At 58.1% G+C, this 16,086-nt stretch overlaps 1 protein-coding gene across 1 annotated transcript in view; it reads left to right on the forward strand.

The window, feature by feature from the left end:
* The window catches only part of EPPK1 (epiplakin 1), a 38,957-nt gene extending 24,614 nt beyond the window's left edge, over window positions 1-14,343 (forward strand). The window contains exons 3-5 of the mRNA XM_074144739.1: window positions 8,022-8,104; window positions 8,891-8,991; window positions 11,348-14,343. Coding sequence (XP_074000840.1) covers window positions 8,022-8,104; window positions 8,891-8,991; window positions 11,348-14,343 — 3,180 coding nt within the window. The remainder of the gene's footprint in view (window positions 1-8,021; window positions 8,105-8,890; window positions 8,992-11,347) is intronic.
* The last annotated feature ends 1,743 nt before the right edge of the window (window positions 14,344-16,086 follow it).

The following is a 16,086-nucleotide window of genomic DNA, read 5'->3' on the forward strand; positions in this document are numbered from 1 at the left end:
TCCCAAGTGTTCTGTTGTAGCGTAATAAGCCCTTGTCTTCTGTGGTCTTTCAGGAACACAGCAATCAGCCTGGGTTATCTCAGGTCTTTTTGGTGAAATACATTGTCCTCATTTTCCTCCTCCAGGCTTGACTGGCACTATGCCTTTTGTGGCGTATGAGGCGTAGTGAGAATAGTATTTCTATTCTCCTTCTAGTCCATTTTGTTACGCATGAGGAATATTTTTTTCTTAGGTTTTCATGGCGTTATTAGAGTTGCAGCTTTTCAAACCTGAATTTTGCCTGGAGAGCATGTTTCCCCGTAGGCATGATGCCGGGGTGTTGTGAGGTCTTCCTGGAGTGGGACGCATCATCTGTGCTCACTCTTAATGCCTCAGCCTGTCCAGTTTTTCGGGGGAGTCTGGACTCCAGACCCCCTCCACTTGGAGTTGTTTAGTCGCTCACCAACATGTACACTGGATTTGCTTTCATTTTCTGCTTCCCCTCCCTCCACCTCTCCAAGGACCCTCCATAGAGAGCTCTGCTGTGGGCTCCACGCAGGAGCCCAGACCCCATGGGGGACGTCATTGTGCCGTATCTCTTGTCTGTCCACCCATGGTCAGCACTGGCACCTCCACCCCCTCTGCGTGGGACCTCTCTGAGCTCCTCTTGCCCTCCTGTGTCCCGAGCTGACTCAGCGCACATGCCATGCTCTGGGAGAGCCGGCAGCCCCAGGACTGCTCTGCTGTGGAGTTCAGGGCTGAATAATTCTACCACTGTTTAATGGAAGGAAACTCACTCTCCTTAAATGCATTGCCTTAAGCTATTTGCCTTCATTAACCCAGTAATGTCCTGGAAAATGGGGTTTTTGCCACAGCTTGTTGAGCTGATAGCCAGATGCAAGTAGAGATTAGCCATGGAACACCTTACCATAACCTGCACCATAGCCCGGAGACTTGCATGGGCTCAGGAAGTGGTGGGACAAATTAAGGGCCTCAGAAGGGCCTGGGTGATTCGGGTTCCCATGTCAACCAAGAGGCTTTATAGAGTCATGGAACTGTCTGGGCTGGAAGGGACCTTTCAGCTCCTGAAGTCCCACCATGGACCCAGCACTGACCAACCCACCACTCATCCATGTCTGCCCGGCTTTTCAATCCCTCCAGGGATGGCGACTCCACCACTGCCCTGGGCAGCCTCTGCCAAGGCTTCACAGCCCTTTCCAGGAAGGAATTTTCCCCAATATCCATCCTAAACCTCCCCTGGCCCAACTGGAGGCCATTTCCTCTTGTCCCATGGCCTGTTCCTTGGGAGAAGAGACCAAGCCCCCCTGGCTACACCCTCCTTTCAGGGGGTTGTAGAAAGCAATAAAGTCTCTCCTTACTCATATTCATCTTCCAGACTTTTGCTCTCTCCTGGAAATGGATTACAAAATGCTTTAGCCAAATCCAAGCTGTGCCTTTCACACATTCCCATGTTCCTGCCCACACCCCCTGCCCACCGACCGTCTCTTCTTCATCAGTCTCTACTTCCACATTTTTCAGCCTCCACCAAGCTTTTCCTTTCATCCCCAAGTGCCCCATTTCCCAGCTGCCTTGTTCCTCAGCTCGTGCCTTGGGGACCCATCAATCCCTGTGGAGCGTGATGGATGCTTGCAGCCCTCCAGCTCTGGTTTCATCCTTTCCAGTGTCCCTTTTCTGGTGATAAGCTCCTCCTGGCAGCTGCCCCATCTCCATACTAAACCTGACCACTGTAAGGCCAATTCTTGATAGGATCTTCGGTCTTACACACCTGGCAAAAACCATTTAACTAAACCTGACCAAAAACTCATGGCTTATTTTTTTATATATCTGCTAGGATATACAAGAGAGAAGGAACCAAGAGGAAAGCTCATAGTGTTCTGAAGTTCTCAATCTCCTAGCCCTGATGCATCCTCTGCCAATGGTCGGCTCCTCAAAGCTCAGCTGTTGTCACCTTGTGGTACTGGATACAGGAAAGAACCAAGATTTAATATATAGGGCTGAGGAACTGGAATGTCTCCTCTTCAACGAAACACCATGGACTTCATGGTGGGGGGGGGGGGCATCTCACCAGGGGGACACCATGAGGCTGAGGTGTACAAGGCACGGAGGGCAGAGGAGGGTGTGCTGGTGGCAGCGCGGGGCTGTTATCAGGGAGCTTAGAGCCGGGGCAAAGTCACAAATTCACCAACAGAACCCTGGACCCATATCCCAGCCATTTCGCAGTCAGAGAGTGTCTGTGCCAGGCAGGAGAAAGGGCAGATCCTGAGTGGGGACGTAGAAGGGACATAGAACAATAAATGCCATGGGCAGGGCAAGCAGGGAACAGGCATTTGCTATTTTCCTTTAAGAACCACGTTGCAGGAAAGATTTCTGTGGTCGCTGCTGGGATGTCATGGAGGCAAAAGCTGCAAATGCTCAGAGGAAAGGAAATACAAGAAAAAGTCCTTTTCTCAGGGTGGGGGTCACCAGAGGGACCCATGCTGAGAGTGGGGCCATCCAACACGTGCAGCCATGGCCTGGGAAACGCTGCCAACAGGGAAGGAGCAGATGGTGTTAAATTATTCAGCTTAGCAAAGAGAAGCGCCAGCTGCAGAAGCTGCAGGAGGAACAAGCAGCAAGTGGGACCAATGCGGCGGATTCTGTCCCAGGCAGGTGAAGAGGGGCAGGCGGGGAGAAGCCATCTCCATGTCCCAGCCCTGAGCTCCTGCCCTCCACCAGCAAGAATCCTAACAGATTCTGTGGTGTCTGGCAGTAAATCAAATATTAAGGTTAGAGAAAGAAGATGTCCATGCCAGGATAACACACACAGAATCCCAGAATGCTATGGGGTTGGAAGGGACCTCTGGAGATCATCTCCTCCAACCCCCTGCCAGAGCAGGGGCACCCACAGCAGGTCCCACAGGAACGTGTCCAGGGGGGTTTGAATGTCTCCAGAGAAGGAGACTCCACCACCTCTCTGGGCAGCCTCTGCCAGGGCTCTGACACCCTCACACCAAAGAAGTTCCTCCTCATCTTTAGGTGGAACTTCCCACGTTCTAGTTTGTGCCCGGTCCCTCTTGTCCTGTCCCTGGGCACCACTGGAAAAAGACTGGCCCCATCCTCCTGACACCCACCCTTCAAGTATTTAGAGGCCTTGATCAGATCCCCCCTCAGTCTGCTCTTCTCCAGACTCAACAGACCCAAGTCCCTCAGCCTCTCCTCATAAGAGAAGTGCTCCAGGCCCCTCAGCAGCTTTGTAGCCCTGCACACAACCTGTGTCCATCCAGAGGCACCACAAAACACCCCCAGGGGAGACCAGGGCTGCAGCAGGACCTCAGGAGTGGCCCAGCCTTGGTGGCCAGTGGGGCTTCGGTGGTGCAAGGTGGTGGGGCCGGTGAGTACCTGCTCCTCTGAGAGCATCTGGCCAAAGGAGACACCGAGGAGAAAACACAGAGACAAGCCCCATCGACAAAGGACAGGGGAGGCGGGTGGGAACAAAGGACACAGGAGGCGGCGGTGAGATCAAACCTGGAGGGATCAAACCTGGCCGGTCTCATCAGTCGGGGTGTGGGGCCAGAGGATGTTTGTTCTTTCCCTTGAGATGATAAGGGAAGGGCGGGAGGCAAACAGAGACATAGAACCTGACCAGACCAATTAGCGTTAACGAAGACAATAACCAGAAACAAACCTCGTTGGCAACACTAATTGGTGGGCTATTAGGGAACAGCAGGCACAGCTGGCGCCGATGTCACCCTGGGGGTCTCAGCAGCTGGGGGGGGGGGGGGCTCATCTCTCTGGATCTGGGGGGGGGGGTCCCACAGAGCGTGTCCCCAAAACCAGTTGCTGAGGGGGACTGGTGTGCATGGGGGGCTCCACGCCGGTGGCCAGAGCAGAACTGTGGGTCACAGCCCATGTGCCTGGGGGGTGGTGAGCATCTCCCCCATCCTGGAGGGGGGAGGGTTGTGTGTGCATGTTCACCAGCAGCCTTTGAGCTGGACCAGAGGGCAAGCAGGGGACCCCTGGGCGAGGATCTGGGTGAGGGGGGCCAGGAGGACAGAGGGGCCATGCTGGCACCCAGGGGGTTGGCAGCCCGTGCTGGCACTGGGGGGGATCCAAGTCCATAAGTGTGCATCCTTTCCCTGGCTGTGCCCAGGAAACTCTTCTGCCGGGGAGCTGGGAAGCCAAGCGATAAGCGAGTTCCCTGGAAAGGGCGGCAGGAGGCGGTTGCCACCACGGCACTCCCCTGGCTTCTCTTCCTCCTCAGGGGGCCTGAAGCACCAGCCAAAGTCTCCCCAATCCGTTTCCCAGGAATCACGTGCCGGGGCAGGAGATGCTTGAGAGCTCCTTTCCCACAGAGATTGGGGTTGGGCAATCGCATACCTCCAATCCAGAATAAAAAGGATTTTTGTCTTTTCTCTTTGTCCACGGTTACCTGCCTGTGCCCCTCCCTTGGGTGCTGGCTCCTTGTGGTTTTTGAAAGAGGACATTTTTGGTATTCCTTCCTTCAAAAGCACATTGATGGCGCGGCTCGGCCGGACGAGCACGGGCAGAGCAGGCGAGGTGGTGCCTGCAGTCCAGGTGACGCTCCCCCTCGGGTCCCACACGGCTGGGCAGGTCCACGGCGCATGGTTGGCTCCGTGCCCCGTGACACCTCTGCGCCGGGAACGCCAGTGCACGAGCTCCACACCGTGGGGCCCATCGGGCACAGGGACTCTGGCTGATGGTGATTTTCTCTGGTTAATATTGTCCCCTGCTGTGTGTGGGGGCTGCCCCGGCATGGGTGTCCCTGGAGGGATGCCCCAGCATGGGGGCATGCCCTCTCCTCTCCAGGCATCACCCTCCACAGAGACCCCTGAACCCCCCAAAAGACCCGAACCCCCCGTACGGCTGCAGGGACCGGTTGGGAGGGAGTCGTGTCAGCAGCCAAGCTCTGGCAGAGTCTCCCCAAATCAAATGCTGACGGAAAACAACACTCCCCAAACGCCTCGATGCTGAAGCATCCCTGGGAAAGGCACCTCTCTGATGTGGTTCATGGCTGCTGCAGCCAAGGACACCTACACCTTCCGGCAGGCGAGGTCGAGCCGCTGGGCTGCAGATACCTGAACTCAGGTGTCTCCGTGCCCGGCTTCCTGGGAAGCTGCAGGACCAGCCGGTGAGTCACCCAGCACAGCGAGGACAGGGACATCATAGAACCATGGAATTGTGCAGGTTGGAAGGGATCTTTCAGATCATTGAGTCCAACCACGGACCCATTGCCTGTTCCTTGGGAGAAGAGACCGACCTCCCCAGCTACACCCTCCTTTCAGGGAGTTGTAGAGAAACTCCATCATGAAGAACAACCTCCTTGTGTGCTCACAAGGCCTCGTGGCCAGCAGAACTCACCTGCAGCTGCTCACACCAAGTGTCGGAGTCGGGCTGGTGCCGAGAGAATGGGGAATGTGCCCCATGACATCCATGTCACCGGGTAAGACGCTGGCAATGCTCCCGTGCGGCAGACAGAGAGACGGGAGCCCTCCTTTCAGTCCCAGGTCCAGTTACGAGCCCCAGGAGCAGGGGGAAGGGATGGAGGCAGGGACGGAGGCAGCACAGTCCCACAGGCTGGGCAGGGACACACGTCCCCGTGCCCATAACACACCAGGGCACAGCAGCTTTGGGAATGGGGCTGAGGATTCCAGCCCAAGCCCCCTTTCCCTCCGGAAGGTGTGCAGGCTCTGGAGTCACCCATGGGACACAGGAGTGGCCACCTGCCTGGAGATGCACTTGTGGGCACTCTTCTTCATCCACCATTCTCGGGGGGGTGGCAGAGGAGCAGGGGAGCCACGGGACCGTGGAGGGCCAGGCTGTCCTGTGCCAGAGGGTGCAGCCCCCTTGGTGGCTCCAGGAGATGCACAGGGCTCACGAGCAGCATCATCCCAGTCCCCTGGGGAAACACCTCTGGGATGCAGGGCTGGGCACAGCACCATCTCCCAAAACCCATCTGTCTCCAAAAAACCTTTGTCAGTGTCTTAGAGAAGATGGTGAAAGCTTCAGGGCTGAAAACAAAAGTTTTGTCATGTCCCAGAAACAGGTGAGGAGGGAGGGAAGGAGGGAAGTGAGGGATTAAATGCTTGGTCCTCATTGGGGGAGAGAGAGCCCAGTTCTCTGCTAATGAGGGGACAATCTGGGAGCAGGGTTGAGGTGTGGCACCAGCATTAACACATCAGACAGCTCCATTCAAGCCACTTGGTGCCTGCGAGGGAGGTGGGGCTGCCCGGAGACCTGCATGTGCAGGAGAAGGTGACGTTCAGGGCTGGCGTGATGCTCAGGGCTGGGGTGATGCTCAGGGCTGGGGTGATGCTCAGGGCTGATTCACCTCAGGTGATGTTTGTGCAGCCCAGGTCACCCTGGCTGCCCCAGGCAGCCAAGGGAGAGCAGGTCCCTGTGGCCAGTGGTTGCCCTGTGGACACGTCTTCAGCAGACACCTGCAAGTGGCCAGAAGAGTCATGCTCCGGGCTCTGCCGAGCGTCCCAGTGTGTTCTCCATGGCTATAACGGGACCTGGGCTCCAGCCGTGCAGGAGGCGTCCACTGCGGGGAGGTAAATCACAGCCTCTGCCTTGACAGAGGCAAAGTAACGCACCTTCAAGGGAAGCCACCAACCACCAGCACTTCAGAGGTGTCTAAACGAGCTGGGCCACCTCCAGGTAGTGGCCCAGTGTCACCAGCACCGGAGTGTCCTGCTTGGCCATGGTCAGTGCTGTGCAGGACCCCCAGCACCCCCTTGCACCCCACTCCCACCGAGCCTGCAGCCCAAAATAGGCTTTTGCAGCAGCCCAACCCACAGTGCAGAGCAATTAGCAGTAAATTGGTGGCATCAGTAACCAGCTGATGTGGCGCAGGCTGAAAATAGATGTCACGGGCTTCTGAGGAGGGAGTAAAGACAAGGGAAAAGGGTCCCGTGCCCACCTTCACCCCCATGAACGGGGGGACCTGCTGCCCAGGTGCGTTCCCCGGAGCCAAAGGCTGTGGGTGAGTCAGAGGGAAAATGCCTCCGTGTGCTGACAATCCAGCCCGGCGAGCACCCACGCAGCCAGGAATGTGCACCCCAAGCAGGACACCCCGGGGGAGGAAGGGCAGGGGCAGGCGGCACCTCCTCCTCCTCCTCCTCCACGCAGGGGCACCCTGCCACGCACACTGCCTCGGGGATGGAGTCACGGCCCCACACGGGTGCAGTCTGTGCCTTGCACACACAGTGTCACACGCTCACACGGTGTCACCCACACGCAGAGTCACACGGGAGGACGTGCCATCACATGTGTGCAGGGGCACAGGCACACGTGTGGGGCGATGGCAGCACAGACATGGTGACAAACACTCTCAGCCACAAGGACCATCAACACCCAGACGCACACAGTGTCTTCTCCCAAGGAACAGGCGATGGGACAAGAGGAAATGGCCTCCAGTTGGGCCAGGGGAGGTTTAGGATGGATACTGGAGAAAATTCCTTCCTGGAAAGGGTTGTGAAACCTTGGAAGAGGCTGCCCAGGGCAGTGGTGGAGTCGCCATCCCTGGAGGGATTGAAAAGCCGGGCAGAGGTGGTGCTGAGGGACACGGATCAGTGGTGGGTTGGTCAGTGCTGGGTCCGTGGTGGGACTTCAGGAGCTGAAAGGTCCCTTCCAGCCCAGACAATTCCATGATTCTATGGTTCTGTCTGACCATGAATGACCCCCTCCTCGCTCCACCCTCCTTTCAGGGAGTTGTGGAGAGCAATGGGGTCTCCCCTCAGCCCCCTTTTCTCCAGGCTGAACCCCCCGCCCAGCTCCCTCAGCTGCTCCTCACAAGACTTGTTCTCCAAAGAACAAGGGTCTTTGCTCCAGCTGAGCCCCTCAGCAGCCGCCCTCGCGCAGCGGGACAGACCCAGCCTGTCCCTTGTTCCCTGGAATTTCAGCTGTGCTCCTGTCTCTCAGCACAGGGCAGGGCCACCGTGTCCTCCCCAGGGGCGGGGAAGGGAAGGATTTAAATTGGATGCTTCCCTCAAAGGAGCTGCTCATCCTGGCTTGAGAGACAGTGGGAGGAGGAGGAGGAGGAGGAGGAGAAGGAAGAGGACCAGAGCCTGCAGGGAGCCAGCTGCCCTGGGCACCAGCCCAGCAGGTAGGACAGAGCCCATCGGGAGGGGCCACCAGGGCTACCACGGGGCACCAGGGCCACCACACTGCTCCGCTTGGGCATGGGACCCTCCGTGAAGACACCTGCAAGGGATGTGGGGACCTTGCCTCTACCCGAAAACCTAGTGCTCGGAGGGTGGCTGCTGGGACCCAGGGGACAGGCAGGCAGGAGGTCTCCAGGCAGGACCGGGTCCTTTCCAAGAAGGGACAAAGTGACAGGATGGCACCAGGGGTGGATGGAGCTGCTGCTCCACACAATGCGCTTTGTGTCCTGGACACCTGAGCTGCGCAGATGGGGACGTCGGGGTATGGGAGGGAAGGGACCAGGGCTGCAGGACCTGCCCGAGCCCGCAGGCACCGGGGCGGCACGGTGGCATCTCAGCTGGATGTGGGGGGCAGGAGGCTGTGGGTCAAGCGCTGGGCTGGGGGGGGGCTGATGTGATTTCACCCCCTGGGGCTCAGGCGGGGCTGCGACCACGGCACCACTGGGCCACCCCTTCTCACTCTGGGCCATCCCGGCTCGCTCTGGGCCACCCTGCTTGCTCCTGGCCACCCCTGCTCGCTCCAGCTGGAAAACCGCTTCCACCGGAGCCTCTTGGGCTGGGCTGCTGGGACAGCTTGAAAGGAGAGGCATCTCCTGCCCCGGGAGCTGCGTGTGCAGCCAAGCCCCAGCATCAGGAGCCCTGATTAGAGACCAGCTAATGATAGCTTGGGGTTGGGCAATGCCTTTGCTGTCTATGGGGTGTTCGCACGACATCCCTGTCCTACATAGGTGTCGCCGGCTGCAGGGTGTGACACGGCGCTCCGCTGTGTCCCGCACCCAGTGCCACCTGCGCCGGCAGCACAACCGGCCCATCATCACCTCCCGGGAGGGTCAGGAGGAGGGTTCTCCAGGGCTGGGGCCACAGGGTGGACCAGAGCCGCCGGCTGCTGAAGAGCCCGAAGCCATGGGGAGGGTCCCCAGAGAGGCAGGGGCTGGTCTGTAACACGGGGATGAACCTCCCCTCCATCGCCATCCGTCTGCACCAGCATCCATCCAATATTTAAATGGATCAAAAGCAGTGACTCAGAGACTTTGAGACCAGTTAGGTAAACAGTCAGGGAATTAAGCAGTGACCCTGATAATGAGTTAAGCATATCATTAATGTCAGTCACTGCTGTTTATGGGAGATGGGTGTTCCCAAAAAAATATTTTGGGTTTTGTTTTTGCCAGTTTTACAAGACCGTGGCCTCGTCACCACACAGCGCTGTGGAGGTGGAAGGTCTGCAGGGCCTCTAGAAGAGACCAGGTGGCAGCGTGCGAGACCTCAGGGTTACTGCACAGACCCTAAACGCATCCAGCTCGTGAAACCCCCTGAGCTGAAAATAGTCAGGGGTGGGCACAAATAAAAAGGGGAAATATTACATACTTTACCCCATTCTTCATCCTCCCCCTGTTGTCCTCTTATGGCTCCAGGTGGAAACAAGACTCTGGGCTACACAGCCCTGAGGTCTGACTCCGATGCCTGCTCGAGAGCGCGGCTGCCTTCCCCTGACACACTTCCCGGGGCACAACTGGCCTCTCGGTGATGGGTGCCACATCCTCAGGAGTGAGGGCACCCCCTGGACCGTGACCGGTCACACTGACTGCAAAGTCCCTGCGGGAATGGGAGAGACGCCCGCGAGCAGCCACTTAGGGCAGGCTCCCCGGGGTACCTGCTCTTAGTCCATCACTACTCTCTAATTCTTATTTTTATACGTATATAATTCTATCTACCATCTTACCTGCACAACAATTAGCTGATACCAAAGATTGGCCATTCATGCCCTCCTGTGGCCCAGGAGCTAGAAGCTCCCAGTGAAAATACCTTCCCAAAGAGTGATTAAACCCCAGGTCTCCATGCCATAAAGGCGGACAGCAGACCTGGACTCGCAGACCTGGCCACACGCGTCCATGGAGGTCTGTGGTGGCTACAGAGAGTGGTCCAGGGCAAGCGGAGGGCTGTGTGCCACAGGGCTCGGCTGGAGCATCGCTCTCGGCCAGCCTGTTCCTGGAGCAGTTTCCCTAAAAGCCTGGAGAGAGCGCTTGGGCTCTGCCGCAGAGAGGGCGCTCAGGCAGACAGACCCTCCCATGGCTCCGCTCTCATCCCAGTTGCTGGCACTGGTTAGAATGGTCCCCGGGATGGTGTCTGGCACCAGCCGACTCGCCTTTCCATGGCCAATGCCCATGAGGTCAGCGCGGGCCAGCAGTGGTGCCAGCACGCCGGTGGCAGCAGACCTGGTTTTGGAGGACAGGAGAGTGTGAGGGGCTGGGGGCTGGGGGCTCTGCCAGCCCAGTGGCCTCAGAACCAGCAGAGATCCAGGCACAGCCCAACCGCCACCAAGACACAGCCTGAGAGAAGGTCTCTGCCCGCCTGGACCCACGGCTGCGCATGGACCTGACCGGCCACTCATCTGTCGCTGAGGCCATTCCCGTGTCCTGTGTCATGCCAGGGTGGTGCAAGGAGAGAGATCTCCACCACCCTCACAGCCTGCCCGTGACCAGCACGAAGGCAGGCAGGACGGTGGCCTCAGCGGAGAAGAGCAGAAGATGACCTGTGGCACCAGCCAGCACCTCCCTGCAGCCAGATAGCCTCTGGTGGCAGTCACATCGGGAAGTCACTGCTGCTTCTGGGCACCACCTCTGCTTATCAAATGGCCACCAGCTGCATCTGCCAGCCCCAGGGTGGCATGGGAGCCCGTGCTGAGGGGACAGAGAGGTGATCAGTGGCCGTGCTGCCTGCTGGCACCCCGTGGCATCAGCCCAAAGGCCAGCAGTGGTTGTGTCACCCAGGAACAGAAGAGGAAGGTGATGGAGGTCACAGGTTTGAGGCGGTGCCAGGCTCTGGGAAAACAGGCAGTTCCTCGGGGTCCTCCAGGACCAAGATAGGATGCTGCTTTGCAGAGCGTGTGTCTGTCACTAGACCTGCTGCTGTGTGACATGGCCCTCAAACCCCTCTGCCCAAGGCAAAGACACAGTCCGGGCTGTCACTGCTGCTTCCAGAGAGCTCAGGAGGGAGCTGGACGAGGGGCTCTCTTGGCCCTGAGGCTGCTGCTGGGAGAGGGGACAGCAGGAACGTCCCAGACCCCACTCCCCACTTCTCGTTGGGTTCCCACTGTCCATCCAGGGAGATGTCTTTCTTCACACACACCATGAAAACCACACAAGAACCTATGTCTTACCAAGTCATTTCTTTCTCTCTCTCCTCAGACACACGTGGTGCCCCACGGCAGTGGGACTGTTCCCCAGAGACAAGGCAGAAGATGAGCGGAGCCCCTCAGAACAACAAGTCAAGCAACAGCATGGGCAGTGACCTGCTTGGACACAAAGAGATGGGTGAGGGTGGGAGCAACTTCATAGCTGGAGTCTTCATCCAGGCCAAGAAAAAGAAGATGAGTATCTACGATGCCATGATGAGGGGGCTCCTGACACCGGGTACGGCCCTGGTGCTGCTGGAGGCACAGGCTGCTTCAGGGTTCCTCACCGACCCCGTCAGGAACGAGAAGCTGTCGGTGAAGGCGGCACTGAGTGCAGGACTCGTAGGCAGGGATTTTTATGAGAAGCTGCTGTCAGCAGAGGGAGCAGTGACAGGGTACACAGAGCCCTACACAGGACACAAGATCTCCCTCTTCCAGGCCATGAAGAAAGAGTTCATCGTCAAGGAGCACGCTACCCGCCTGCTGGAGGCCCAGATCGCCACCGGCGGCATCATCGACCCGGTGAACGGCCACCGCCTCCCTGTGGAGGTGGCCTACCAGCGGGGCTTCTTTGACCAGGAGATGTGCCAGTTTCTTTCTAACCCCAAGAATCAAACAAGAAGTTGCTTCGACCCCAACACCCACGAGAACCTCACCTACCTGCAGCTCCTGCGCCGCTGCGTGCCCGACCCGGACACGGGGCTGCTCATGCTCCAGCTGATGGACAAGGGCTCCGTGCTCTACCAGCTGACCGAGGACGCCCGCAAAGCCCTGCAGGCCGCCCGCACCACCCTCAGCGTGGGGCTCTTCCAGGGACAGAGCGTCACCCTCTGGGAGCTCCTCTTCTCCCGCTACGTGCCCGACCACCAGAGAGAGGAGCTGCTGAGGAAATACAAGGCGGGGACGGTGACCATCCCGGAGATGATCACCCTCCTCACCACCATTGTCACTGGGGCAGAAATGGAAAAGGAGGATCTGAGCTCCTCCGCAGTTATACCCAACAACGAGGTGGGAGCATCACAACCCGTTCAGGACACGCACTCCCAGGAGCAGCAGTTGAGGAAGTCCTTAAAGTCTGTGACCATCTACGTCACCGCTGGCGAGTTCCAGGGGCAAAAAGTTTCCTTGTTGGATCTGCTCTTTTCCAAATACATCCCCCAAGGGAAGCGGCAGGAGCTGCTGGAGCTGTACAGAGCAGGGATCCTGACCACAGGACAGGTGGCTATGGTGGTCACCAACATCATGAACAGAACAGAGGCTGTAAATGCTGCACTCACAGCAAATGCCAGAAGTCCACACAAGGTGGTGACAAGGACAGAGAACAATGGAGCTGATTTTTCAGCACAAGATGCACAGCTAGATAACATCTTGAAGTCTACTACCATTGATGTGCCAGCTGGTGAGTTCCAGGGGAGACAGGTCTCTGTGTGGGACCTGCTCTTCTCTGACTACCTCTCTGAGGAGAAAAGGCAGGAGCTCCTGGAGCTGTACCATGAAAGGGTATTAGCTCTGGAGCAGATGATAACTGTTGTCACCACTCTCGTTAAGAAAAAAGAATCTACCAGCAGAAAATTCCTGATTGCAGCCAAGGCTTCCAACAAGGACACTGTGTCAGCAGCAGGAGAGAAGGATGATGACTCCACCAAAGAAGAACCGTGGGAAAAAGACTTGAAAACCACAGTCGTCGACATGGAGGTTGGGGAGTTTCGAGGCCACAAGGTCTCTGTGTGGGAGCTGCTCCACTCCAAGTACATCCCCGAGGAGAACAGAAAGGAGCTCCTGGAGCTGTACCAGGGAGGAGTGTTGACCCTCGAGCAGGTGAAAATGGTTGTCAGCACCATCGTAACCAAGGCAGAAGCAGCAAGGGCAGAGCAACTGGCAAATGAGAGTAGTCCACGGGCAGAGTTGACACTCACAGAAGCTGAGGACACCCACCTGCTGGAGGACAGGACCTGGGAAGAGACCCTGAAGTCCACCATGGTGGAGATGTCAATGGATGAGTTCCAGGGAAGGCAGGTCTCTGTGTGGGACCTGCTCTTTTCCAACCACATTCCTGAGGAGAAAAGGCAGGAGCTCCTGGAGCTGTACCGTGCGGGGACACTGCCCTTGGAGCGGTTAATAATTGTTGTCACCACTCTCGTTAAGAAAAAAGAATCTACGGGCAGGAAATTTCTAATTGCAGTCAAGACTTCCGACAAGGACACTGTGTCAGTAGCAGGAGAGAAGGATGATGACTCCACCAAAGAAGAACCGTGGGAAAAAGACTTGAAAACCACAGTCGTCGACATGGAGGTTGGGGAGTTTCGAGGCCACAAGGTCTCTGTGTGGGAGCTGCTCCACTCCAAGTACATCCCCGAGGAGAACAGAAAGGAGCTCCTGGAGCTGTACCAGGCAGGAGAGTTAACCCTCGAGCAGGTGAAAATGGTTGTCAGCACCATCGTAACCAAGGCAGAAGCAGCAAGGGCAGAGCAATTGGCAAATGAGAGTAGTCCACGGGCAGAGTTGACACTCACAGAAGCTGAGGACACCCACCTGCTGGAGGACAGGACCTGGGAAGAGACCCTGAAGTCCACCATGGTGGAGATGTCAATGGATGAGTTCCAGGGAAGGCAGGTCTCTGTGTGGGACCTGCTATTCTCCAGGTATGTCCCTAAGGAGAAAAGGCAGGAGCTCCTGGAGCTGTACCATGCGGGGACACTCACCCTTCAGGAGCTGGTGGCCACCACCAGCAGCATTGCCACCAATGGCAACAAAGGGCACCTTGCAACTCTCCCCCAGCAGACGGTGGATCTCCTCCAGTCCGAGGGCTCCTACATTACTTTTGGCCCGTTCCAGGAGCAGAGGGTGTCGGTGTGGGAGCTCCTCTCCACCAAGCAAGTCTCCGAGTACAAACGAGAGGCACATCTCGACACCTACGGTGCGGGAGGGCTGACGGTGAACAAGATCACCATCACCACCACCGTCATCACAGGCCCACACCGTAAGAAGAGACACCACCAGGACCACTAGCACCACCCAGCCCAGAAGAGGAGTGAGGTGTCTCCTGGGGCAGGCATGGCCTGGGTGCTCGGGAGAGTTTGCCCTCCCCAGAACTTAATTATGGGCAGGAAAGAGGGGTGACAACCCTGTGTGCGGAACGGAGTGGGCACCTGGTTAAAGTCCTTGCTGTCTCAACTGCTGCCGTGCTGAGGTGTCTTTTTGCCAAGAGAGCTCTCCTGGAGGGGTCCTGGGAAGGGTCCAGGGAGGGTTGTGACCGCAGTGTTCCCACAAAAAACAGGGGAATGCGGGGCCAGCACCTGAGTTGGGTGGGCTGGGGACAGCCAGGAATGGGAGCGGGGAGGGGCTCCAAGGGGCTCCGGTGCACACAGGGTGCTGTGCCCCAGCCCCACCAACCCTGACTGGGGATCCCACAGGCGTAGAATCACCCAATGGGTTGGGTGGAAAGGGACCTTAAAGCCCCTCCAGTGCCATCCCCTGCCCTGGGCAGGGACACCTCCCACCAGAGCAGGTTGCTCCAAGCCCCCTCCAACCTGGCCTTGAACCCCTCCAGGGATGGGGCAGCCACAGCTTCTCTGGGCAACCTGGGCCAGGCTCTCACCACCCTCACAGCAAAGAAGTTCTTCCCCAGATCCCATCTCAATCTCCCCTCTTTCAGTGTCAAACCCTTCCCCCTCCTCCTATGGCTCCCCTCCCTCATCAAGAGTCCCTCCCCAGCTTTCCTGGAGCCCCTTTAGGGACTGGAAGGGGCTCCAAGGTCTCCCCGGAGCCTTCTCTTCTCCAGGCTGACCCCCCCCAACTCTCTCAGCCTGTCCTCCCAGCAGAGGGGCTCCAGCCCTCCCAGCATCTCTGTGGCCTCCTCTGGCCCAGCTCCGACTGGTCCATGTCCTTCTGCTGTTGGTGGCCCCAGAGCTGGAGGCAGCACTGGGGGGGGTGTCTCCCCAGAATGGAGCAGAGGGGCAGAATCTCCCTCCTCGCCCTGCTGGCCACGCTGCTGGGGATGCAGCCCAGGGTGCGGGGGGCTTGCTGGACTGCCAGCGCAGGTTGCCAGATCATGGCCAGCTTTTCACCCACTGCTGCTGCAGGCCCCCAGTGCCCACCAGTTTGTACTGGGGACCTGCTTTTCCCCTCCAGCCCCTCCAAGCCCTTCTCAGCAGGGCTGCTCTCCATCCCTCCACCCCCAGCCTTGGCTGGGACCGGGGGTTGCCCCCACCTGGGGGCAGGACCCTGCCCTTGGCCTGGTTGAACCCCATGAGGGTCACATGGACCCACTTCTCCAGCCTGTCCAGGTCCCTCTGGATGGCCGTTCCAGTAGCTCCCAGAGCCACAAACTGCCGGGGCCTGTGAGGACACACGGAGAAGTGCTGGTTTTCACTTGCCGTGTTCTCACACTGCTTCCTACACACTTGCTGTCGGCTGGTGCAAGGTCGGAGCTGGACACACCGTGGAGATGCAGCCCCACCTCCATGCTCTGGCTTCTGTCAGGGGACAGGCACCATCTTCTGCCACTGGCTCTGGGGTGGGCTGAGGGTCCTGGACCATGTAGAGGATGGTGGGCAGAAGGACTCAGGGTGGTGAGGCTTCCAAAAGGAGCCGGTGCCAGCGCCAGGCTGGGAGGGTTCCAGATGGCTCCCCGGGACTCGGATCGCACTCCCACAGGAAGTGCTGGATTTCCAAAAAAGAAGCTGAATGAAAACAGGACATTGTGTAAGGGAGAAGCCGCATACATTTGCATAGTTATAAGCCGGTTTCGTA

The sequence above is a fragment of the Numenius arquata genome, chromosome 3 (assembly GCF_964106895.1).
Source record: "Numenius arquata chromosome 3, bNumArq3.hap1.1, whole genome shotgun sequence".
NCBI classification, from domain to species: Eukaryota; Metazoa; Chordata; class Aves; order Charadriiformes; family Scolopacidae; genus Numenius; species Numenius arquata.